The 26,162-nt window shown below is 43.5% G+C and overlaps 4 protein-coding genes across 5 annotated transcripts; 3 read left to right on the top strand and 1 right to left on the bottom strand.

Annotated features, from left to right (window-relative positions):
• Positions 1 to 1,351: 1,351 nt before the first annotated feature.
• Positions 1,352 to 7,229, top strand: LOC139213792 (acyl-CoA-binding domain-containing protein 5A-like). The gene is made up of 12 exons (XM_070844439.1): positions 1,352 to 1,439; positions 1,735 to 1,858; positions 2,219 to 2,291; positions 3,502 to 3,652; positions 3,810 to 3,842; positions 4,228 to 4,452; positions 5,101 to 5,313; positions 5,514 to 5,608; positions 6,127 to 6,295; positions 6,446 to 6,660; positions 6,928 to 6,978; positions 7,110 to 7,229. The coding sequence occupies exons 1-12, from the start codon at positions 1,361 to 1,363 to the stop codon at positions 7,227 to 7,229; spliced, it is 1,548 nt and encodes a 515-aa protein (XP_070700540.1). The 5' UTR covers positions 1,352 to 1,360.
• Positions 7,230 to 8,743: 1,514 nt separating this feature from the next.
• Positions 8,744 to 16,470, top strand: yme1l1b (YME1-like 1b). Of its 2 annotated transcripts, none has more exons than XM_070845831.1 (18): positions 8,744 to 8,874; positions 9,428 to 9,562; positions 9,707 to 9,884; positions 10,493 to 10,591; positions 10,784 to 10,893; positions 11,060 to 11,210; positions 11,316 to 11,399; positions 11,728 to 11,901; positions 12,026 to 12,178; positions 12,295 to 12,427; positions 12,736 to 12,798; positions 12,990 to 13,102; positions 13,338 to 13,493; positions 13,695 to 13,846; positions 13,954 to 14,080; positions 14,167 to 14,240; positions 14,364 to 14,450; positions 14,575 to 16,470. In XM_070845831.1, the coding sequence occupies exons 1-18, from the start codon at positions 8,848 to 8,850 to the stop codon at positions 14,716 to 14,718; spliced, it is 2,160 nt and encodes a 719-aa protein (XP_070701932.1). In that variant the 5' UTR covers positions 8,744 to 8,847; the 3' UTR covers positions 14,719 to 16,470. The 2 variants fall into 2 exon arrangements, with proteins under 2 accessions (XP_070701932.1, XP_070701933.1); XM_070845832.1 differs by having other exon boundaries at positions 11,749 to 11,901.
• Positions 16,471 to 16,787: 317 nt separating this feature from the next.
• LOC139214081 (patched domain-containing protein 3-like) lies at positions 16,788 to 19,911 on the bottom strand. Its single transcript, XM_070844820.1, has 4 exons — positions 19,192 to 19,911; positions 19,000 to 19,121; positions 18,779 to 18,924; positions 16,788 to 18,334 (listed from the first exon to the last, which is right to left on the bottom strand). Exons 1-4 carry the CDS (start codon positions 19,909 to 19,911, stop codon positions 16,788 to 16,790), a joined length of 2,535 nt encoding a protein of 844 aa, XP_070700921.1.
• A 1,613-nt stretch (positions 19,912 to 21,524) lies between these two features.
• Positions 21,525 to 25,905, top strand: LOC139214005 (ras-related protein Rab-18-like). Its single transcript, XM_070844738.1, has 7 exons — positions 21,525 to 21,706; positions 21,990 to 22,045; positions 22,158 to 22,219; positions 22,845 to 22,917; positions 23,288 to 23,406; positions 23,558 to 23,624; positions 24,350 to 25,905. The coding sequence occupies exons 1-7, from the start codon at positions 21,639 to 21,641 to the stop codon at positions 24,520 to 24,522; spliced, it is 618 nt and encodes a 205-aa protein (XP_070700839.1). The 5' UTR covers positions 21,525 to 21,638; the 3' UTR covers positions 24,523 to 25,905.
• The last annotated feature ends 257 nt before the right edge of the window (positions 25,906 to 26,162 follow it).

A 26,162-nucleotide genomic window follows, 5' to 3' on the forward strand; every position in this document is an offset into this window, starting at 1 on the left:
GGAGCAGCGCGGCGGACCAATTGGCGTGCCGCTGTGTGTGATGACGTATGAGGCCAACGTCGAGATATATAAGTCAAGAAGAAGAAGAAGATGATTTACGTAAAATAAAATAAAAACAATTTCAAATAATTTATCGTTTATATTATGAGAAAACTAACTTGTAAAATACTCTGGATAACATTTATCATTAATAATACATTTTAGGTTAAATGTAGTATGATATTTAAGAGTGAAAGGTGTAAATATTTATTAGTTAGTACAATATTTTTCTACTATTGCTTATTTTTTCTATCAATGCTTATCTTGCCCCTGCCTTTTGTTGCTGCTGTAACATGCACATTTTCTCCAGATGGGGGATCAATAAAGTCCATCTTATCTTATCTTATTTATGCGATTTGTCCGTTTTTATTGTTTTTGCCCCTGAATGAAAAAAATGCACACATACACAAAAAAAGATACAGACACCACAAGAAAACATGTCAACTGGAAAAAAATCAAAATCACCAAAAAAAACAAAAAAAAGACACGTATCACAAGGAGAAGATAAAGTATCTGCATTTTACATTTATGAGACAATAACTAATATTATCATCCCGGACGTCACACACAGCACTACAACGTAACAGCATTTACAATTACTACATATAGGTGGGATAAAAACTATATTCTACCATTTTCAAAAAGATACACACACAAAAAAAAAAAAACTTACAGCACAGAAAACCCGATGTGATTGTCTAAATGAGATAATTATTATTAATTATTAAGTTTTAAAGACATACTTCAGTCCATAAAAGTAACCATTTGCTTTATTAGAAACGTAGACCTGACCACACTACATTTCCCAGGCATCACCGCGGTTGAAATACCCGTTGAGAAGGGTTTGTGGGATTTGAAGGAGTGTGAAGCCACCATTTGCCGAGGCTCTGCCTCACAAAAAACTACATTTCCCAGGTATGTTAGCTAATCAGAGGCTGACTGTTCGGCTCATCCTTGACCGGAGTCGAGATTGGCTTTCTGCTGCATATTGCAGACAGACACCGGGCCAATGGAATAAACACTGCACCGGATAATATGAACTTTATGGTGAGTGTCGGACAATAAGAGATTAAACACGTCTGTTAAAATGTTTAATCTGTCAGAGCCAAACCGATGAGGCGCGTGAAATAGACCAGTTCTGTGTGTGTTCCCACCACAACAGTGTGCCTGCTCTCATCATAAGGCTACTAGCTGTCATGGTGACCAGCTTGTGTTGAGGAGTCCCTCTCTGAGCCCTTAATGAGCTGCCTGTGTCTCTCCTTTCACTGCCTGCTAGGAGATGTGAGGACTCTCTGTCATGTCATCCTCTTTGGGACTCAGCATGGCGCAGGAGGACAAACACAGCCTGGAGGCGAAATTTGCTGCTGCAGTCAAAGTGATCCAGAGTTTACCTGAAGAAGGTGAGAACTTGCTCTGGTCTGCTCTGTCCTGGAGCATGGATGGACGGACGGACGGGGCCGTAAAGTATGAAGTCTGTGTTTGTTGTTGTTGTTGTTGTTGTCGTCCAGGTGACTGACCTACATGCAGAGCCTTTATTAAGGCTGCAGCCCTCTACTGATAAAGCTGCTACTAGGATAACAGCTGATTAACCGAATCAGTCATTTCTCAACTCCAGCAGCTCTCATGTATCTCATTTCACGATGTTATCACACGTATGTTTCTTCCCTTTTATAACTCACTTCCTTTATTTCTCAGGTCCTTTCCAGCCATCGGATGACATGATGCTGATGTTCTACAGTTACTACAAGCAGGCCGTCTGTGGGCCCTGCACCATCCCCAGACCAAACGGCTTCTGGGACACCCATGGAAAAGCTAAATGGTACCAAAAGTACTTAAAATATGCTCTTATAATGTATAATGTTTGTTACATGCCACACCTGCATTACATTTTAGGCACAGTTGCATGTTAGACACTAACTTACAGATATACGTACTATCCATACGGTTGCAGGCTCACCCTGACGCTGTCTCCTCACATGTTATTATTCCAAATCTATGACTTATTTTGATAATAACCAAATGGCACCGCACTCTACCGTAGCTTTACCCAACCGCTAATCCAACAGTAATGCAGAATACATTCACTTTGTTGTGATCTGTGCTTCACACCACTGTAATATGTTCTGTAATTCAGTGTTCGCATTGCTCTCAGTGTCGAACTAAGACTGTGTGTTACCAGGGACGCGTGGAGCTCTTTAGGAAATATGACAAAGGAGGAAGCCATGAAGAATTATGTCGAGGACATCCAGCTGGTAAGTCCTTTCAGCTCAACTAAAGCAATGCATGAATAGAAGTGGCATGCATAATAAACAGCGAACAAACGTGGAACACACAGCTCTCCTAGTAAGAAAAGAGTGCCTGACACATTTAGTGTTTAACAGCATTTATAACATAATGCACATTTAAGAATTTATCTTGTCCATATCGTCTGACTGTCCAGTGATGTCTGGGTCTCTAAAGACACTGAATGTAAAGATACGATGCTCTAGTTGTTGGTCTGTTTGTCCAGAAATCTATGGAACTACTATTGGATCATTGCCTTGACGTTTAATACAGAAAATCATGGTTCCCAGAGGATGAATCCTGCTGACTTTGATGATTCCCTGACTTTCATTTAGTGTCACCGTGAGGCTGACTATGTCCAATACTTGAAATTGAAATTGATGGCATTCCCATCAGCCCTTTAGGCCGCGTTTACCGCTAATTATTAACCAGACTAAACTAAGATGGCGAACACAGGAGCATTGTCGTCGTGAGCATGCTGATGCTGATGTTAACATGTTGCTGTGCCCAGGTGAAGCCTCACAGAGCTGCTAGCATGGCTTTAGACTCTCAGACTTGTTAGTAACAAACGACTCACTTCATTATGTCTGTTTGTTGAACAATGACAGAAGCTGCTGAATGATGTTTCAGCTCATAGCAGTTCCTCCTGTTAAGGCTTCCAGCTGTCTGCTTTGATTAACTGATCCAATACATGAACCAGTCAGCCATTGATGTGTGTAATTATATCTAATTCATTTATATCTAATTGTCTTGTTGACAGTTATACCACAGCTGTTTATACAGAAACTTTTGTCTTAAGGCCTCTACATACTCCACAAGAACAGAGACATTTGTTCTCTCTCCCAGGACTGCGAGAAGAAAAATGACGTTGTTCTTTTCTCGCAGCTTGTTCTCAACACATCATCTGGGCAGAACTTTTTTTCTCGTGTGGTGTCCAAGAATTATTGTGTGATTGGTCAGAAATGTGAAGTTAATGAGGAAATGTTGTCATGAGGACTTCCCAGGAGTTCTGCGCTTGAGTTCCTTGTGAAGTATGAAATGTCCTGACCAGAACGAACTTTGTTCTTGTTCTTGCCACCTCGAGAAAACTAACAAATGTCTCTGTTCTTGCAGAGTATGTATAGATACTATGTATGTACATGTATATGTATATAACCCAATATTTTCATGTGTTGTCAGATTCTGGAGACCATCCCAATCTCAGACGAAGTGTCCGACTTGGTAAGCAAGCTGGGTGACTTCTTCGCAGAGGTGGACGGAGAAGAGGAAGAAGCCGACGAAAAAGAGGTGGACAAGAGGCCCTTCACAAGGCCTTTTGCACAAAGTGCAGGTAACGTACATGAGCGGCGATGCCACAGTAACTCCACTCTTTAAGGGCACAGTCCAGGGAGGGCACTGATGCTGAAGTGGGATGTAGCACCGCAGTTAATTCTCTTTGTTGATCATTTCGAACACTGAGCTCGTCTAACGCGTGTTTTTGTCACTAGATGAGCAACAATATAAGAAACCAACATTGGAAGGCAAGTGATTGGTGTTTGTAATAGCTGTAGAGTCGATATAGTGGTCCTGCAGCGTATGAGCTGATTTTGACCTCATTAAGTTGCTTTCATTGTCATTTCATTTGCCTGTCAAAAGACCCATGAGTGTGTGTTGTCCCTGGCTTACAGCTGCTAGATGGATGAAATGTTCCTGTTCAGTCTGTCGTGTATGTTAGTCGCTGTATTAGCTGTCGGCTTACGTTGTTGTTTACACTTGGTGGTCTAGACGTAGTGTGTAGATGCTGTGAAGTGCAAAATGTTGTGTCAGCCCACTGTGTGTGTGTGTGTCTTTGCTTTGTGTGGATTCACGTAGCGCAACATTTACTTTGATAAAGAGTTAATCACGAGTGTTTCCCTCACTGTTCAGGCTATGGGGGTCTGTGGGATGATATACAGAACGTCCAAGAAAATGGCAGAGACAGCAGTGTGCATGGCCTAAGTGTCAGTAGCGAGGACTCAGAGGGAAGCAAAGAAAATAGTGAAATGGAGAAAAAAGAGGACAGTAATGATTGGAACAGAAGTGAGGAGGAGGAGGAGGAGAATGGGGATGAAGAAGACAATGCAGACGATGAAGACAAGGAGGAAGACAAAGGTACTATCTGTAGTTGTAGATGTTAGCTGTTTTGTGCTGTGAACTTTGCTGTGTGATGAAGCTCATACACAAGAAGGACAGGGTATGTTTTACATGGTTGACGGGGGTGAGGCCGGCTTTGTGCCCGTGATGTCTTGTGTTTTCAGGTGGTCGGTCCGTCCCTTTCTCATGTACACAATATTTACTCCTGTGTTTGTTAAAAACTACAGTGCCCAGGTGTTTTTTACCTGTTTACCTGTTTGGTTGGCCTTTTTGTGTTTGCACGACTTTCTTTTAATTTCCTTTAATTTTTGCTTAGTTTAAAAGAGAAGGACAACAACTGTTTGTGTCTTTGTGCTGTTGTGCTCCAGTATTTGATAAGTGACAACAGCAAGCACACATTTAGTTTTTATTACACTATGACACCCTTGTGTTGATTTTAAAGGTGCAAGACGTAAGAAATTCCATTTAAAGTAGATTAATTTGATCCGTTTTCCCCTCTGAAAACATTCATATGAATGAGAACAGTATTTTAAAGAGATAAAGAAAAAAGCAATTTGCACTAAGTACATCCTCAGTGAGATATGGATAGAAAAAGGACCCATAACAAAGAACTGCACTTTTTTTTGTAACTCTCTGTCGCTCCGTCTTCCCTTCCTGTTGTCTCAGACTGGCGTCCTAACCCGAGGCTGCTGATGGTTCAGGACAAGTGGTCGTGGTACAGCAGGGAGTCCAGCAGCAGCATGGAGCCCAGCATGTCCTCCTTCACCAACGGGACGCACAGCTCCCTCAACAGCGAAGTGGAAGACGAAGAACTGGCGTGTTCCATAGAGCCCAGTGTGCAGTATAACTCCTATATGCACCTAAATGGACACCTGAAGGGTAGGATCACACTTTAAACAGTGTGCAGACGATTGTTTAACACTATATATGAATAAGCAACAGATTGATCATTGATGGTAATAATAATAACAATAATAAGTGCAAAAAGAATACAAACTTTACATTAGTTTATTCATTCACTAATGAATAAAAAAATACCGACCATGTTGTTAATGTGTGCTGTGTTTTGCACCATGCAGATCATAGTGATGCTGTTCCCGAGAAGAACCACCGATCCACAGACTCGGACAACGAGGAATTCTGTGACTCGATGGAGCATCTGGCCATGGAAGAGGTGAGGTGTCCCGCCTGCACGACATTAAAGGAGTAGTCTCAACATTTTAGCAAATATGCTCATTTCTATGCTTTGTTTCAGAGAGAGGGTTGTCACCACTCTCATGTCTGTACGCTGAGCATTCAGCCAGAGCCAGGAGAACGTTAGCTTAGCGTAGCATAGAGACTGAAAACAGGGGGAAAGAGCTGCATGTCATTTAAACACTTTGGTTTTTGTACAGATTAAACTACCCCCCCCCCCCTCAAGTCTAAGCTAAGTGCTAAAAGAAGCTAAGCTAACTGTCTCCTGGGTCTAGCCTCACATTTAATAATAGGTATGAGAGTGGCACTGATTTTCTCTTGTAACCCAAAGCAAGAAAACATATAAGTGTACTCCCCAAAAACCTATTCTTTTAGTGATGTCAACATCACAGACTGGAGTCACAAGAAGAGTTGCAAAGTTAAAAGACAGATAAGAACACGTTCTGTTCTAATAATGTCTCTTCAAACTGTGGCTGACTCTCCTCTTTTCCCACTAAGGGCCAATCAACATCAAAAAGTCAGTCACCTGGATCAGGAGCTGCCTCAGTGAGGCAAACAGATCTTTGGTTTGAGAGCAACACTACCCTGAATGGAGGAGACGATCAAGTACTGGGAGATGGGATTAGCACAAGCCAGCACAACAGCTGCTTGTCAAGAAGAGGGAGAGGTGAGACTGCAGTAGATTACTGATTTATACTGACAGTGTCCCTAATTTAAGATGTGCGCTCACAGTGGTCCATCCTTCTGAGCATTCAAAGGCATCAGATACCGGAAAAAACAAAAGTTGTAGCATCAAGCTGCCAAATTCTGACTCCTATTTCAGGCCTTCCGTCGCCAAGGGCAACCTGCAGCTCTCAGCCGCGTGCCAGTGTCGACACTTCCTGCTGCCGTGTGTCACAGAGCAGACGTCCTGTCGGCGTTGCCAGGGGAGACGTCAGTGAGCAGATAGCTACGGCTCTGCTGAGGCTGCAGCATGACATGGCCACCGTGTTGCACAGGCTGCACGCTCTGGAGGCACTCACTGTGTCACAGGTGAGGGGCCAGAGGTGTTAGCCACACTGGGCCACATTGGGCCACATTGTGCCACATTGCGCCACATTGTGCCACATTGCGTAGGCTATGGTGTCGGAACATCGTCATTTCTTTTTGCCATCACACAAGCGGTTCATTTTTTTCCCCCATATTTGTGAAATGGAAAAACAGAAATTGTACTGAATCATAAAATGGACAGTCTGCATGAGAATATGATACATATTTATTGATACCAATTGATTTCACTATTCTAATTGTTTTTTTCAGTCAAGATCAACTTCGCCAAGGCAGGAGAACTCCCTTGCGATAGCACAAAAGGTCCTTATACACATATTTTCTAAGTATTGTCTGATTAAACTGAAAATGGTTTCGTTTTGTATTATGCAGTTTTATAACCCGGTAGCAGGCAATTAGGAAACAAACTTGCTTTAATGCTTCTGTTTGTATAGTTCCTGAGACCATCCTGGTGGCCTTTTGACTCTGGTCCACTCACGGTGGTGTTGACTGCCCTGTGGCCTCTGATTGCCCACTGGTTTGTCCAGATTTACTTACAACGGAAGAGAAGGTGAGCAAAATACTGACCACAAATGTCCTGTTGTCACGGATAGATCCTTCTCACAGCAGACATTTTGACTTGTGAAAGGAGGACAGTAAATAATAACTTTGCTCTAAATGTTCCTAGTAAGACGTGTCAGGGTGTGAACATGCACTAAACCAGAGCCTTGGAACTGGCTCACCTAAATCATTAATGTCATTAATTCCAGCTGTGCTTTTTCTGCATTAACGAGTCAAAATATCTACCGAGGGATTTACTATTACTGTTTCTTTTATAGTCACACTACACTGTTTCACATTTTCTCCTTGCAGGAAAATCCCCTGAATTGTCTGTTGGCATCAATCAAAGAATTTGAACCTGGGATGAAATTGTTGCACTTTTGCTGCTTTGTGGCTTTTTCAAGCCGCCGCCACAGACGGAGTGTGATGAGGCACCAGTAGAAATGGAAAGGCTTCCTTAGATGAATGAATGGCCCGATGAGTGTTTAGAGACTGTGCAGCATAGTGCAACATTTTGACTACGTGGATACTTCCAAAGCATTTATCAAGAGGAGGACTTATGTATTATAAGTATTGGCACATTATTTGTTTAAGTTAGCATAGCATTAGATGGTGATCTTATTTATGACATCTCATGCACCACCAGGGATTCAATATACACACACACGTTACATAACCGAGTCAACTTTAACTGATATATAAATCCATGATCATACAGTAGCTGTGGACTTTGAGCAATGAGTTTTTCACCATTGTAATTTTATTTATTCATTTATTTATGTTTTCATTGCTTATTTCTGGTTGTTTTCATGTTTGTAACAGTTTTGTTTTCTGATAACAAAGGACGTCAGCCTTTTATATTTATTGTCCGAAATATAAAATATTTTAGACACAATAGACATGATGAACAATATGGCTATTTATGTGTAAAAGTGAATATGTATTCTGTAGCTTGAGTGCAATAGTATCAAAGATTGCACTTTTGCAACAACAACAAAAAAAGTGTGATACAGACAATCCATATATTCATTGTTGTATCTTGTCCTCTGTAAAGTAAAAATAAAGAACACTCTGTGAAAGCACTGGTGTCGTGCTTTCCAATATACAGTTGTAAAAATGCAAGTATATGAAGCAGATTATGACGTGCAATAAACACATTGTTCACTCAAACATATCTGATGCATTGAATCTTTGATTTTGTTGCTCAAAGTCGAGCTAAACGACTGAAAAGCTGCTTGCGAAGGGGGAGTGTTGACTGCTGTGGTCGGTATTCTTGTTTATTATTTAGAAAAATAGTATATAGACACAATATTGTATTTGTTAGATTTTACACTGCTGTAATTGGCAGAATAATACTGCTAAAGTCAACCGCAACTGATGCTAGACAAGCGGAACTTTAGTTGGATCAGGTTTCGACGGGGATGCACAGTTTGTGGCACACACACACACAATAGACGTCATATCCGGTTGATGTTCAGCTGTCAGTCTACCGCTGAAGTTTACGTCCAGAGGAGGTTTGGCTTGTTATGCCTGCTGCACGGAGTTAAAGTGAAAGTGATACGGGCCTTAAACTCACAGGGACGGTCGTGTAACTTGCTTGGCGGCCGCGTTGAACCTGAGAGAGGATTAGAAATGTTTTCTTTGACCGTCCAACCGCAGGTAAGAAGGCGAGAACCGTGAAGTTAGGCCAAGCTAACGTTAGCATTGCTGTTGTTTTGGTTGTAGCCTGCTAGCACGCAGAGTTAACCTTAGCTCGCTCTCCTTTGAGCCAGGCGGCCTTTCGTTATGGTTTCATGCTCTGATGGAAATTCACATTCACGCCGGGAGACAGTGGGTTCTGTCTTCCTGCTCACCTGTAACGTTAATGAGACTGAGACAGAGACAACGCGGGCCATGGAGACAAGTTTAAGCTAGCTGCTGTCAGTGAGTCGTTAACTGCGTCAGGGAGGGACGTGTTTGACTACTGAGGGTGTGCAAATGCAAATAACTCAAAAGTGATGATCTCCTGTATGTGGTCATTTATTTATTCATTCACAGGTAACCTTAGCAAGATAATATCACTCACTGAGAACTTATTGCCTTTGCTAGCTGCTGTCTTTTACCTGTGCCTGTGGACTACCTAATTAGTGGGAGTTGTGATGATACTTCAGACTTAATCCTTTAACGTTCAAAGCACGTCATTCACTCACTGATTGATTACATGTGCTCACAGGTGACTGTGCCTCTTAGCCACCTCATAAACGTTCTCCACTCCATGAAGAGCTCGGTGGGAATCAGCAGCAGCGCCACCTGCAAGTCAAGAAAACACAAAGAGCGTGCCTCGGACTCCGACCCACACTGCACAGAGGTATGCATTAGTGGGATGTGATCTGTAAGTGCTGCATCAGGTCCGGTCAGACCGTGTGAGATGCTGCTCTTAGTTGATTTCATTTTCCCACGCTGTTCCTCTACATTGTGAAAAATATAAATAAAGTTATGTATGTGTGTGCAGCCCATTTGGAACGTACGTGAGCTTGGGTTATCAGACCTGGGAGCACAGCAGTTGGATGAGCTGGTGTACCATGTGCTACCACACTTGAGACCACAGGATGCACCACTTTCATTGAGTGGACAGATGACCTGGAAGACGTCACATCTTTCTACACAGTCATTTTTCTACAATAAGCATGGTGAGAATGTGCCTCTGTGTTATAAACATTGAAAGGCGATGTTTGGCTTTGATCATCACCATCTTGAAGAATAAGTTTGGTAGTTTTAAACATATTTTTTGGGTTCAGAATGACTGCTAGGTACAAAAAGTTATGGAAGTGGTCCAGAAGCTGCAATGTAATCCTTTGGGGCTACCACACCGGTCAAAGTACATCCACTAAGAGTGCTTGTTTCTCCACTAGCAGGCTCAGATTGTGATTTGAAGTATCTAAAATATTTAAAAAAAGAATCCTTACAGAGAGACACCCGTCAGGTCCTTTTGGTCTAACTAGTGCAGTTATATTGCTCAGTTCAAAGACTCCACCAGACTCCATTGACGACAAATGTAATTTTACACAGTAGTTGTGGTCTCCTGCTGCTTCAATTGGTTGGTTTGTTTGTGTTATTGGGTGACTCAGGTGTGTTTGTGACACAGGAGATCTACCTGTCCTACCTACCAGTCATTTCTAACCCACAGTATGTAAACATAGGTTGAAGGTTTAAAGACACTGAAGTTCTCCTTTAACAAACAACCACTTTTTTCTAACAGTATCTCAGTTAACAGTTATATCTTGTCCTCTGTTCCCAGGATTCCCATGTGGTACAATGCCTATGTCGGCCCAATTCTTTTCCAGGCAGCAGTCATCACCTCTTCAGTCTGTCAGCACACAGCTACAATACTGGCCTGGTAACTATGGATTAGAAGCATTTATAAGTGGTGGAGGAGTTTATTACTGATCCAAAGCAGTGTGTTACTGAATAAATGACAAATATTGCAATTAATTGTCAATATTATCTATGGTTTCCTATTTTTTACCCATACAATGTGTACATTTACAATGCTTAAACTAATGCCGAGTGGAAACATGTGTTTTTCAAGTGTGGGTCCAGAGCAGAGGCTTTAAAACTTTAAGGAACAAAACCAAACGTATGCAGTATGTCTCTGAACGCCCCCTGGAATCTGAAGGCTTCACACCGCCCTTTATGAAGGTGAGTGCATAGAGATGATCTCAATCTGTGAGCATGTGAAAGACACATGTTTTAAACAAATTCCTCCTCACCAGCGACGACATTTCCACCGAGCAGGAATCTGAAAATAAAGGTGTGCTAAGCGTAAAGTAGTATTGCTGCTGACCAACTGTACTGCGTCCTGCAGGGTTTCCTGACACGTGACAAGGGGATTGACGTTGAAAATCTGGACCGCTTGTCGAGGAGCAAGAACGTGCCTGACGGACAGCAAGATGCTTTCAAGAGGGGCTTTGCTGAGGGTTTCCTAAAAGCTCAAGCCTTGACACAACGCACACAAGGCGAGTTTCTTCTACAATCACTCTCTAATTGAACCGCACAACTGTTGTTCTTCTGTTAAGCAATAAACGGTACTGATGTGTAGTTTTACTGCTCCGACTGTTCAGACTCCCTCAGGAGGACTCGCCTCATCCTGCTGGTGCTGCTGTTTGTGGGGCTCTATGGTATCTCCAAGACGCCCTTCATATCGGGTAAAGGCTCCTTTTCTCCTCTAAAGCTGCTTTTTAATTGCATGACATGCACAAAACCACCTCCAATATGTTAGCATTTTAGCATTAAATATTAACGTTGATAATAAAACTCGGCATCTGCCTGCTAAACTAATCAATGCGTAGTGAACGTGTGTTAACCCTTCGATAGCTTCATATAACAGACAGCGACTGAATCTAACCTGCAGGATTGAAGCACTAATATATTCAATCTGATGCGTTTTCTTTTTAACACAGGCAGTGTGTGTTTGAGCTCATTAACCGTGCCATGCAGTGTGATTTCGAACTTTAATCTAACCATTTTGGACAGTGCGGTTCCGAACCACAACAGGCCTGGACTCGGCTGTGGACCCCGTCCAGATGAAAAATGTGACATTTGAGCACGTCAAAGGTGTAGAGGAAGCTAAGAATGAGCTGCAGGAAGTTGTGGAGTTCCTGAAAAACCCACAGAAGTTCACAGCCTTGGGAGGAAAGCTGCCAAAAGGTAGGACTGTCTGTGTTCCAGGACGATGGCTCCTCAGCTGATGTGGTGTTTGTGCAGCTTACAGTCAGGTCTGTTGTAGTTTCACTGCCTTCCCTCCTCCTCATCTCCTCCTTGTTTACGGCAGGGGTTCTGCTGGTCGGCCCTCCGGGGACGGGGAAAACCCTACTGGCCAGAGCCGTGGCAGGCGAGGCAGACGTGCCGTTCTACTACGCCTCTGGGTCCGAATTTGACGAGATGTTTGTCGGAGTGGGAGCCAGCCGCATCAGGAACCTTTTCAGTGGGATATTTTTTTATTTTGATATCAAAGCAGTTTCACTTTTGCTTGTAACACTGACTGTGATCACTGTGGGGAAAAAATGAAACTGCAATTCTTGTCTTTCTGCTTTGCTCTAGGGGAGGCTAAAGGCAATGCTCCCTGTGTGATCTTCATTGATGAACTGGACAGCGTGGGTGGGAAAAGGATCGAGTCTCCCATGCACCCTTACTCCAGACAGACCATCAACCAACTACTCGCTGAGATGGATGGGTAATCCCTATAATGAATTGTTTTGGCATCCTGGCAGTATGGTGGGGCTGCAGTGCATGTGGGTGACACAGATCTCAGGAAGCTCCTATTTCAAATTCAAAGAAATCATCTGCAGATAAAATAACCATATTGGAATGTGTTTTCGTTAAACCAGAAAAGTAGATGACAAATGATGGTACGTGGCCTGTATTTACAGTCACATGTGCTTACAGTACAGTGAACTCCTGCACTTGCTGTAGTGAGAAAACAGAGCAGAAAACACAAGTTACTGCATTGCAGACACTGAACCCTGTGCTCTTATTTTGTAGGTTTAAACCAAACGAAGGTGTGATCATCATCGGAGCAACCAACTTCCCAGAGGCTTTGGATAAGTATGTTTACCTCTGTGTCTCTGGTCATAGCCTGTGCAAAATGTCACACACTTACAAATGCTATGGTTAACAGCACTCAGGGTCACAGCTTTCCTCAAAGAATGAACGGCTGTTGAAAGGCTGTTTTTCACGCAGCCACACATAGTTGTAGGCCGACAGCGTTTTACTAACAAACTACTCCTCTCTTTTAGTGCCCTGATCCGCCCAGGACGCTTCGACATGCAGGTGACTGTCCCCAAACCAGACGTGAAAGGACGCACCGAGATCCTCAACTGGTATCTGAAGAAGATTAAAGTGGACCCAGGTGTGTGATCAACAGCTGCTAGTCCTGAATTTGGCCACAGTTTTATTCATTCATTTGCTTGTATGCCTCAGTTTGACACACTGAAAGCACTGGCACAGCAGAGCATTGATGATAATTTGGCTGACATTATAGTCTGAATATTTATTTACTTAGTTTCAATGGGAGCTCAGTCTGAGGCTTAGACTGTTTCTGTCGACTGTGACGTCTTTGTTCACGTTGCCTGTTATCTCTGCAGCTATTGAGGCCAATATTATCGCCCGGGGCACAGTGGGCTTCTCCGGCGCTGACCTGGAAAATCTGGTCAACCAGGCTGCCTTGAAGGCAGCAGTTGATGGAAAAGACATGGTCTCCATGAAAGAGCTGGAGTTCGCCAAAGACAAAATCCTCATGGGTGAGTAATGAGGAAGCTTTGCTTTGTTGTGTCCCTACAGTTAGGACGTGCTCAGTCTTTCTACTAATCCCTGATTGTCTGGGATCACTCTCCTCAAAGTCATGTTGAGAATGAAACAATAGTCTTTTTTCATTCTTTTTGTCTCATTTAATCCTCTGTCTTGATGAAATAAGTGAAATTCATTCTTGTCATTTCCTCAAGGCCCTGAGAGAAGGAGTGCAGAGATAGACAAGAAGAACAAGCTCATCACAGCGTACCATGAATCGGGCCATGCAATTGTAGCCTACTACACCAAAGACGCCATGCCCATTAACAAGGCTACCATCATGCCCAGAGGCCCCAGTCTGGGACATGTGAGGAAACTAAATGGTTAAAAGCTGCATGTTAAGCTGCCATCACTTTAAGCTTTGCACATCCTCTCTTATTCTTTCTCTCCTCTTTTTTTTTTGCCTTGTGTCAGGTGTCCATGCTCCCAGAGAACGACCGCTGGAGCGAGACTCGCTCTCAGCTGCTGGCCCAGATGGACGTCAGCATGGGCGGCCGTGTAGCAGAGGAGATTATATTTGGACATGAGTACATCACAACCGGTGAGAAAAAGTTGCAGTCAAGACTTTAGCTTCACTCTCTGACTGTGTAAAGGTGGCTCAACAATGTGCTGTTTCTTTATCTTCAGGTGCATCAAGCGACTTTGATAGTGCAACAAAGATCGCTAAGATGATGGTGACCAGATTTGGAATGTGTGAAAAGGTAGGCTAACTAGGAAGGAACTTAAAAATGGAAGGCTGTTCATAGTATTTGTGCTTGGCAGTCTAAAGTTAAGCTGTAATTTTATGTAAATGTATGTGTTTGTTTCCCCTTCCTGTCTCCCAGTTAGGGGTGATGACCTACACTGACATGACAGCACAGAGTCCAGAGACACAAGCGGCTGTGGAGCAAGAAATCAGGGTGTTACTGAAGGTGTGTGTGTGATCTTTTTCAGGACAGCTATACACAAAATTAAAAAAAAAAAACCAACCTAAGCCACTTAACCAGCTCTTGTAAAACCTTTTCTAACCACCATCTCTTCTCTTGCTGCCTCCAGGACTCTTACGAGCGTGCCAAAGCCCTGCTGAAGTCTCACGCCAAAGAGCACAAAAACCTGGCAGACGCTCTGCTCATGTACGAGACACTGGATGCCAAAGAGATCCAGCTGGTCCTGGAGGGCAAGACCCTGGAGACCAGATGAAAAAGGCGAGGACAGCAACAATCAGGGGGTTAGCGACAGGGAAGTGGGTCTGATTATATTATTTTTTGTTGTTTTTATGAGCTCAGGGGTCGTGGAAAGGAGGCATGGCCTGCACTCAGTCTGTTGACAAGTGCTCATGGGGACTGTCATATCTTCATGCTGCCACCTTTTGTGTAATCTCATCAATATTCCCAAATAAGTAGCTCACATATATGAAACTTCAGTGTGACATAGTTGTGCTCAGAGGTAAAGCAGGTGTCTGTTGCACAGGCGGAAAACATAGATGCCTAATGTTAAGGATGTTGCTCAGGTCACTTTATCAAATGGTGAGAGGAAATAATATGTGAATGTAATTATGCACCTCAAACCTAAAACAGTATCCGGATAGGATTCTTCTTCTTCTTCTTCTTTTTAATCTAAAGGAAGAGTTGAAATTTGGTTAAATTCTTCTGAGCTGGGGTCTCGTCTGGATTTATCTTTAACCCAAAGAGCCACTGTGTGATCGAGGCAGCTAGACTTTAACGAAATTTCAATTCCTAAATGTCAGTTGTCTTCCAGTGTTTGTGTCCATGTTCTTTGTCTAGTGTGTCTCCAAGGGCAGCCTATACTCTCCACTTTAGCTTGTGTGTTTCTCCATCAGGAGCCCAGAACTGTCACGGCGTGGTGCTGCACTTTGTATTTCCATCTGATCCTTTGTGTTTGGCGTGACATGTCAAACACAGAGGATCATGTCCCGGGTATTTATTTTTAACAGTGGCCTTTTTTTGGGGAATGTACTTTAAACGTGATTTCTTTTAAGTTAAACTACGACGTCTCAGCACTTTGAGCAGGTGTACAAAAAAAAAAAAGGAAGAGAAAAAGCACTTGTGCAGTCTTCATGTAATTCATGACATTCATGCTGTGTGCACAGATGGGTCAAAAACTACTGCTCAGCCTCAAAAAGCATGCCACAGACATAAACTGTGCTCATGTAGTGATAGAGCATTGGAGTCTTTAGGATTTTAAAGCTGTTGTGTCGGCCGAATTTATTTAAATAGTGTGAGTTCGGCTTCTGAAAAGCTTCTTCGCAAAATATCAGTTCCTCTTGCAATTATAAATGAGTGGGTCAACGACTCACAATCTTTTAGATTATTCAGGCAAACGACGCCGCCGATCCCGGTAGTTACTGTCCAGCACCATCTCTTTTCTCACCCTCTCACATGTAGCGCTCTGCACCTGTCAGCGTCGGCACACGTCGCACAGTGTATATAAAGGAAGTCCAGCTGGAACAAGTCTGAGTGCAAAGACATCGCTGGTTTAGAAAAACCTTTTTGTTTTAGAGTTTGTTAAAATGTTGAATGTCTGAGTTTTCAAGTGAATAGCTGACAGCAGGAACAGTGTATATAATCCATATTTTAGCATTTTGGAACATTTGATTGATCTGATTAAAGGTACAGCTCTAGTTAAGATCACCACCAGCACTTATGTTACATTTTTCTGCTCTTTTTCTTTTTTTTTTTTGCTTCAATTTGTCCCCACTATTTCTTCAGTTTATTGGCTTCTCCTGTTTATTCATCCACATTTAACTGTATATATGAGTGGGATGTAATGGGAACATTGTATATAGATGTAAAGTAATGCTTTTATGCTGTGAACACATTATTGAATGGCTGTCTGCTGTTGCTCGACAATCTCCCAACAGTGTGACGGCAGTAGTTAATCAACGTTTGTGCAGCAGAAATAAAGAAAGAAAAGCCCAAATATAAATGTGACGTACGTGTATGTGTGTATGTGTGTGTGTGTGTTAAACTGCATGTTATAGTTCAAAATTAAAAGGAGATTTAGGTTTGATGTTGTGTCAACAGAGTTTATGACACGCTCCAGCCAATAGCACACCAGGAAAATTCACAGTGTGTTTCATGGTTGTTCCTCCTATTTTCAGTTTTATAGCACCTCCCTCTGCTATAAGTGGTTTGGGTTCAGCTAGTAAACAGACATCTTCACCGTCTTCTGAATCAATATAACTCACAGCAGCTCCAGTATCACTTAAACTTTTACTTCCTCACACAAAAAGCTCAGTTGACGAGAATTTAATGCACAAAATAGACACCCCCAGTGTGACACCACCTCCCACAGACCCCAAACAGTGTGAGAAACACTGGAAGAAACACCAAGCCATGCAGCAGCCCAAATGTAATCACGAGGAACACAATCTTGAAGAACGTCCTGAAGATGTAGCTCCCAGACGCAGACAGCACCACCACCCCGAGCACGGTGGACAGCGCTCCCTGGAGTATGGGGTAACCCGACCGGGCCAAGGCGTCCGTAGCTTTCTCGTTCACGTCGCTCTTGGGGCTGCAGACAAACGAGTAAGAGATGTGTGCTGAGAAATCTACCGAAAAGCCAATGCACATGACCAGGTTGATCATGGAGATGGAGTCCAGGTTGATGCCCCACAGCGCCATGAACCCCGTCACTCCGACCACGACTGAACAAACTGCAAAAGCCACCCAAAGGGAACAAAGGGGATTGGGCATCAGGATGAGCGAGACGACGAGCATCACGACGGCAGCCGCTGCGACGGTTTGAACGGTGTTGTCCGCAATGACGGCGTACTGATCGAAGTAGATGAAGGCAGGGTGGTACACCAGGAGCTCGACTGTGCACTCGTCTGCCGCTCTCCTCAGCTCGGTCATCATGGCCTCTGCTGCGGTTTTGTTCAGCGTCTGGATGAAAAAGCGACCGGCCTGGATCTCATTGTCTGCTGTCAGGTTAATGTCTTGTTGGAACATGGAGTTGAGCTCCAAGAAATGGGGCAGGTGCGTCTGGAAAGCCTCTCGAGAACTCACATTGAGATGAGTTGCATTTGCGTACCGCTGAAAGGAAAGAAACCATGCAGAGGTGCCATCGACGAAGTCTAAACTTTCAAATTTTGAAATACACGAATGCAGATGCTTCTGTTTGTCCTCCTCCCAGTACGGGAAGGGCTGCTTCACTGCTACCATCACGTTGCAGCCATATTCAGAGAAGTGTCGCCCTTGATTGTCGTAGTAATCAATGATGTAGGAATCATCCAAAGCCAGATTCCTGATATCGAGTCCCTCCTTTAGATTAAAACAGCCGTAGATACTAGCAGCCAGGTAGCCGGCGTAAATGACAATCACAGACGCTTTCATCGGTTTGTGGGTCAGAAACGGACCATAGAACCTCTCAAAAATGTGACTCATGGGCTCAGTTTGCTCCTTTTCGGTGATTCGGTCGTAGCTCCCCCCAACACAGCACACACTGAAGGCTGTGGAGCTCCTGGGTGGTAAGTCCTCTGGGACTTTGGCACAGGTGAACCAGTGTTTGTTCTCTGCTTCCCTCTGCCCGTTCAGAGCCATGCACGCCCCCAGGAGGGTGACGCTGTACAGGTAGCAGAAACAAACAGAGATCCCGGCGTACAGACAGAAGGACCGGACTGAGCCAAAGGGCGAGCCGCAGCCCAGGAAGAGAGCCAGCGCGTCGGTCAGGGTGGTGATGGAGATGGAGACGGCGGCATCCTTGTAGGTGGCAGCCAGCCGGTCGGGGACGCCGTCCAGGACTCGGGTCCTCTGCCAGCAAGAGATCATGATGAACATGTCGTCCAGTCCGATTCCTTTAGAGTTACAGTCAGAGGAAGAACACACTGAACTGGGTCATTAATGCCAAATGACATACAGACAACTTTGTGTTTTGCTGACCGCTTTGGAATCCAGGCTGTGATGGCTGGATGTATTTCTACTACTGACCCAGGCAGCCATTGGTTTCCACTCATTTCCGCATGCAGCATGGTAGTTAATTAGCAGACTGCATTACTTAGAGCCTTTCGGGGCTCAGACCCACAGTCCCCCCTCTATTTAATGCTGCTGATGATAAAGATCATCAACATGATGCTTCAAGATTGTGAGAGTGTGATTACATCTAGTCTAAAAAATGCTTCATATGACTTCTTCGTGCTTTGGAAACATGGAAATATAAGTTTCATCCATGCAATGTCACATTAAATGCACATTTGACTTTTTAAGATGACACTATGATGTAACCATGATTCAGAACTGACCTAAGATCAGGAAAGGACAGGAAGCAGCAGTCATGACAAAAGGCTGATTCAGCAACAGCAGCAACCCAAACCCGCTCAGGACCGCTAGACCCGTGGAGAGCACCCCGCAGGACGCCACCCACACCTTGGTCCTCACATTGTCCGACCTAAAGGAAAGAAATCAAAAAGAGTCACGCATCCAAAATTCCATGCACAGCGTGTTTAGAAGATGTCTGACCAACCTCCAGCATGACATGACTGAGAAGGTGATGGCAATGGCATAGGTGATGGAGAACAAGGGGACGACAGACGCTGGGGTTTTTTCAAATTCCCACTGCATGGACATGGACGTAGAGTACGACACCTACAGAGATTATTGATCAGTTTTCACTTCATGACACAAAAAAGCTGCAACATGTTTAAGCTCTGCTCACCTGGAGGGAAGCTGATGATGCGTTTGAGACCAAATTAATGAAGCTTTCCAACCAAAGGTCGGTTTTGGTTTTGTTGTCCTCCTGTAGATAATAATGGAGCTGGACGGCTTCAGCGCTTTCAACAACTGAACTTCCCCTCTGCAGCTTAACACTACCCAGATTTAAATATAAAGGAAAACTCCTGAAATCAGAGAAATGCCACGGAAACGTCAAATTGACTGTGTCTATTTTGCTGGCATTGTATTCGATGACTTCCAGGATGTCGTTAGAGCTGCAGGATCCCATCACCTCAGCACAAACATCCACGTATCCAAAAGAGTGGTTGTCAAACTGCACCACCATGCTCCTAACTTTAAAGTCCAAGTCTAGGACGTCCTGGAGCGACTCCACAGTGAGAACATTCCCGTCACTCGCAGCTATGACAGTCGCATAATTCCCATCTGTGCTCAGTCTTAAACGTGAAAACATGGAGTCGTTTCCCGGGAAGGTTTCTCGGATGTACTTCCTCTCCGTCTTGGCTCGTCCACCGACAGGTGTGAACTGCTCCTGGATGTCGTTGGACATTCGGTCCTTGAGAAGGTAGAATCCGCTCCCCAGGCCTGTTGAGAGCACAAGGGGGCCGATCAAGAACCACCAGGGATGAGACCCAATAAAGTGGCCCATCATCTGGAAACAGACGCGAAGGGGTCTCTCTATGCAATCTGTGTGGAATCTGGCCATAGCTGTAAACACTTGGACTTCTGGTTGGCACTCAGTACAAAAAAAAAAACTACTTTGAGGAACATAAAAGAGCTGCTCCTTTTCCCAGAAATGTCAGACTGACGTTGGAGAGAGCTGTGCGTGATTCCAAGCAGCTGTATTTATTGTGCTGCAGACTCTTTTCAGCTCCTTCATGAGATGAGATTTGCATAATAACAGGGTTGGCCCGCTCTGTGATGAACAGAGGCAGATGAGGTTTGAGGAAAGGCTCCGTCAAAGAGCCCATTGAGGAGCAGTAGGTGTAGTATGGCTCACTGCTTCCATTTCAATACTTACTGTCAGTGGTCTCCAGTTGCTTAACCCCCTCCAGGTGATTCCTTCTCGTGGTCGAGGTAACGTTTAAATGCAGGGTCCCTGAAGATTGATGAAGGCAGCAGAGCCACAGAACAAACATGTATTATAGTGTGGATCTTTATTTAGACCTTTCAACGGTTTCCTGCCTGCCAGCTGACAACAAAACTTCCCTCTAATCCCCCCTCAGAAGAGTCAGAATCAGAAACGAGTAGGTTTTCACACACACATTAACATTTACATACCCCTGTTAGGAGTATTAACGATAAACATATTATGAGAAATGAAAAAACAAGTGCTGCAAAAGTGTGTTTAAAACACACGTACCAACATTTACAACAGATTTTGAATAAGACATAAAAATCCACATTTATTTAGCAATGTGCTAAACATTTTTACAAATTCACAATGTAACTTCCTGACAAATAAATCAGGTTTTCCCCACCACAGTAAAACTTAAATTATAAGGGTTTTTAATCCCTTAACACTTTCAGAAAACTTTTACTTTACAAGTTTAACCCTTTCATGCATAGAGGTCACTGCAGTGTGCAGCTATTCAAAAGCTGTTTTCTTGTAAATGCATGAGTTTTGATGGCATAGCTGCACATCAGCCTCTACAGTGAAGCTACTGCATCATCTCATACACTGACTGCTACCCAGTGGAGCCAAGATGGCCGACAGACAGCCAGAAACACAGAGTTGCAGTAAGAAAAAGTCTTGCAGGTAAGAAAAATATGGTGACATAGACTTAGACTTAGACTTAGACTTCTTTTATTGATCCCCCATAGGGGGAAATTTACATGTTACGGCAGCAACAATAGACAAGAAAGACTGAATAAAAGCAACATTGGAAAATAAAGCAATAGCAAAATAAATATGTGTTGTGATGATAAATAAATATTTACACTATGTATCAAGTAACATCTAAGGAGTCATGCAATTGCTAAATTTTCCAAGTATTGATTTTATATTGGAAGGAAGCATCATGCATCACCAGCTATATTTCAACTACTGGACATGTAAATATATCTTTATAAAATATGGGCTGAAAAATAAAGTTCAAACCTTGTTTTTCAGCCTAAAGATGAATAAAACAGTCACTTTGTGTCACTTTTGTAATTTTAATTTAATGTAATTTAAACAAAACTGTATTATACAGGAATGCGACGATAAAACATTGACAACATATTTAAATTTAATTCTATTTTATTTTATTTTATTTTATTTTATTCTCAAGCCACGTGACCCTCCGTGACGTCGTGCGCTGCGTCTCGGGCGGAAGTTGCGCGAACAGCAGGCTGTCACCGGAGCCGCGAGCCGCCCGCTGCTCTGAAAACAAGTGAAATTCACCGATAAAAGCGTCGCCAAGTGGAAGTCAAAGTAGCTCCCACGGGAATATGGACGAAGACGTGCTGACGACTCTCAAACTGTTGATAATTGGAGAAAGCGGAGTCGGGAAGTCCAGGTTTGTGTGTGTGTGTGTGTGTGTGTGTGCTCTTAGCTAGCTTGTTGTGGATGTTGATGTTCTTGTTGTTATGTAAGTTCAGCAGCTGTTGCTACAGCTAGCTAGCTCCGTGGCTGTCCTTCCTCCACCAGGTAGTCTGTTAGCTGATAGCAGGAGATAATGCTGCTCTCCAGTGATCCTCCTGCAGCTGACAGAGAGGCTGCTGGAGCTTTAGCCAGCTCACAGAAGCCTATTGTACTGTGAGCCCTGCTTATTTCCATATCATCTTTATTTCCCCTCACAGTCTCCTCCTGAGGTTCACAGACGACACTTTTGATCCAGAGCAGACAGCGACAATAGGTTTACACACACACATAACACAGAACAACACATGCACAGATCTGTGGAAACTAATAATCAGCCCATTTAAAACCTTTTCTCTCTCCTCTCTTTCTTTCTTGTGGCTGACCAGGTGTGGATTTCAAAGTGAAGACACTGGCAATAGATGGGAACAAAGCGAAGCTCGCCATATGGGTAAGGCTGGAGCCGTCCAGCTATTGTCTGCAGTAGATCTGTGTTGTCAGGAAAAACAGGATTAACTGCAGGGTTTCCCCACAAGATGGCGACAGCACACAGCTGGAGAGAGAGAGAGACAGACAGAGAGACAGACAGACAGACAGACAGAGAGAGAGAAGCTGGAAAAACAGATATCACTTCCTTTCATGGGGCCCAGTGTCACACAGCGAGGCCATAAGTTTGAGCCCCTAACGATGAGCTCCCACAGACTTTACTATTTGTTTTAGCAAGAAGGTGTTTGTGCAGGAGGAAGAAGAAGAGGAGGAGGAGCGCTCGGTGGAGTCCCATGATGTTGTCCTTGTTTTAAACTACACAACTGCACGCAAATTAGATTTTGCTCCCCGTCAGTGCTCTGTTTTTTTTGTGGTTACTTATTTCATGACGTCCCTGTTTTTAATATTAAAACAATATCAGCTGGAGACAGAGAAGGAAAGGCATAAGGAGAAGGGTTGAGAAAAGTCAGTAAAGAGTCCTGAGGCAATGGGACAGTCCTGAGCCTGAGTCAGACTGAGCGCACATGTCAAAGTCTGAGTCTGAGTGTGGCCCGTTGGTGATCAATGATCTTAACTGTCTACTTTTGCAGGACACAGCTGGACAGGAAAGGTTTCGCACCCTGACGCCCAGCTACTACCGCGGCGCACAGGGAGTCATACTTGGTAAAAAAAATAAAATAAAATAAAGTGAACAAAGCCACGTTCCAATTCCAGACTTGGAGCCAATTTTGTCTTTCCAGAAAAAGAATCAGATCCACTCTCTGCTTTTGTGCAGCTCTTTCTTCACACGTGGTCCCTTTTGGATCATAAACACACTGTTGGTTAATCTCCTGTTGTCAAGACAATGAATGTGATTATACTGCGGGAGTCGATGGAAGTCACTTTGGATAGAAGCATCAGCTGAATGCTCACACTGCAAATAAACAGCCACCAGATAAAACTTCTGATTAATAGAAGAAAGATGTTGTTGCACTTGTATCACATGTTCCCCATAACTCTTAACTGTCCTCTGCTGGCGTGTGGTTTTTGACAGTGTATGACGTCACGAAGCGCGACACTTTTACGAAGCTCGAAAACTGGCTGAATGAACTGGAAACCTACACGACACGCAACGACATCGTAAAAATGCTCGTTGGGAACAAAATTGATAAGGTGAGCCTGCAGCTTGTGTCGGTTTAAGCAGCTCCAGTTGTCCTGTCGGTTCAGTTTCTAGTGATATCTAGTGAACACCATGAGGGTTTTCATAAACACGCTCACTATGTTGCTATGGAAGAAAATGACAGGATGTGCGTTTGTCTTTCAGGACGATCATGAAGTGGACAGAAATGAGGGGCTGAAATTTGCTCGGAAACACTCGATGCTTTTTATTGGTGAGTATCCATGTGAGAGAGGCGGTCAGACATGGTCATTTAAACTAATAGAGCCATGAAATGTAACTTAGAGCCTCTTAAACTTACCATGCTTTACTCAAGAGGCAGAAGTGTAACTGTGTAGCTGGAACAAGTCGAGGCATCACTTTAGAAAGTCATGCGTTTAGTTTGGGTTCGTTGTTTACACTGCTTTGACATTTTCGAGTCTCTACTGTCAGCGTCGCGCTGAAAGATGCGGCCAGTCCAGAAGAAGTGCATTATGATTAAAATCTTGCGGGCTTTCATTTATCTGATCCATGTCTACACGTGTTCCTGATTCCCATCTCCAATCCGTCCCTCTCTGGGAAATTAGGTTAACGTTTCTGTGGAGTTTCCATTTTAGAACGGCTAAATTAAGGGGTTCTGAAAAGGGCTGGGCGGGAAGATGTCGTGGATTTGATCCGCTGCGAGGATGTCTTCATCCCGCTGGCTGTCTCCTGCTTCTCAAATGAAGTCATTTCATACTTAACATGTCATGTTTGTCAACACATGGATATTTTTAAATCTCTATCATTACGTCTACTATATTTTAAAATGAAAGATGCTTTGCTCTGTTTTGGATTTAAAAGCTGACGTGTAGGTTTTTTATTTTTTTGTTGTTGTTGTTGCATTTTGGAAGGTGCTCTGCCAGTTTTTTGGGTTTTTTTTTGGCATGAATCTCTGTAAATCTCTTTTCTTTTGTACAGAGGCCAGTGCGAAGACCAAAGATGGCGTCCAGTGTGCCTTTGAGGAGCTCGTGGAGAAGATCCTCCAGACTCCGGGGCTGTGGGAGAGTGAAAACCAGACTCAGAGGGTCCAGCTGGGGGAACAGCAGCAGGGCGGTGGCAGGGCATGTGGGGGGTACTGTTCCATACCCTGAGACCGGACAGAACCTAAACGCACCAACCTGATGGGGAAAGGACTATGGATCCGAGAAGGAGAAGGAGAAGGAGAAGGAGAGGTGGGACTGGATGAGTACTTTTACAAAACAAAAAAAAGATAAACAGCTGATTGTTGGAGTAGTTCTGTCGGTCGAAAGGACTCTGCTGTTTGCACACTTCCTTTTCAACCATCACACATCACTACTTTCTGTCTCAAACATGAATGAAAGGATCATGCAAAATAAGCCTCTAGTCTAAAGGAGGCATAGTGTTTTAAATTGACATAACTAAGCCAAGTGTACGTCACACGAGCGCATGTCTGGTTTGAATTTACCTTAATTGGCAACAGTGATTCTGTTTTAAGGCATCAGGTTAATAGCGTAGTGCCTCTAACGTGAACCAATTTGTAGGTCTCAGTTAGGCTCTTGTCAAATTTGACTCAAAATGATTCATTATAATCAATACAGAAGAAAAAGTAGTTCCCTGATTGTGTTTTGTTAGATTACAGTACAACAAAAGAAGCTCTACCAGACGTGTACCTGCGAGCTTTGTTCCATATAGAACACATCACTCTGACTCTGATAGTGGATGAAGTGTGTTTTGGCCTCTATTGATTCTGTCGTTTTGCACCAGAACACTGTGAGTGCTCCCAAACAGGCCCTTTCACACACGTTACTGATGCCAGTTCATTTATGCTCTTAAAACGATTATTGTAAGTTTGATGGCGACTCCCATCGAATTCTCTGCCTCAGAATGTACGGAGGCTTTATAGAAGGAACTTTGACCTCCTGTTTCCTCTTGGAAAAAACCCAAGACAAGTAAACCTGTTTGTTAGTTTTCTTTTTTTCTTTGCATGTCTGATCTGGACCACAACAGCTCCAAGTGTAAGGTTTACAGTATTAAGAGCTCTTGCAATAAAACATGCTCTCTTACTCCCTTGACTTTACAGATTTTCAGATCTTGCTCTGGCAAAATGGCGTTTAGTCTCGGCTTGCTGGAAGCTTGTCCTCTCCCCGTTTATTTAGCCGTGTGCTGTTGTGGTCTACGTGATGTCTCTCTGAAGGCATTCCTCACACATTATAGTAGGAGAGCATTCCTGAGAGCTTTGTTCCTCCATATCTTGAGAAAAGTGTGGATTTGATGTGCTGTTTCTATTTGTTTTTCACTTTCTTTTTGTTCTTCAGAGTCATGTTGCCCCCCCACACACCCTTTATCCCTGTCCTTTGTCCTGTTGCTTTTGCTGTGCACCTATTTGAATCATACTCTGCAATATGTTAATCTGCCTTAATGTTGAATGACACATGCTAAGGTTGCGGTCCAGAAACGTCTGTATTGTTTCAAACTGAAATAAATGACAACCTAAATATGCCGTCACTCAAAAACGTATTATTACGGTTTAATTGCCGTTTGAGAAGTGCCGTTTAGTTTCCATGTTGTATAGAAGCCCGCCTAATCAAAAGCAGGTCTACAGTGGAAACAGGACTGAGGTGCTCTTTCCACAATACTTTGTTGATGACTCGCCTGTCGCACATGCAAGACTGAAAACATTCTTTTCACAAGAAACAAACCAAAACCAGGACACGAGTGGAAAAATCCTGTTAATCATGTTTTGTAAAATGGTCCCAGAGACAGACGGAGT

Source organism: Pempheris klunzingeri, chromosome 15 (assembly GCF_042242105.1).
Source record: "Pempheris klunzingeri isolate RE-2024b chromosome 15, fPemKlu1.hap1, whole genome shotgun sequence".
In the NCBI taxonomy this organism is placed as follows: domain Eukaryota; kingdom Metazoa; phylum Chordata; class Actinopteri; order Acropomatiformes; family Pempheridae; genus Pempheris; species Pempheris klunzingeri.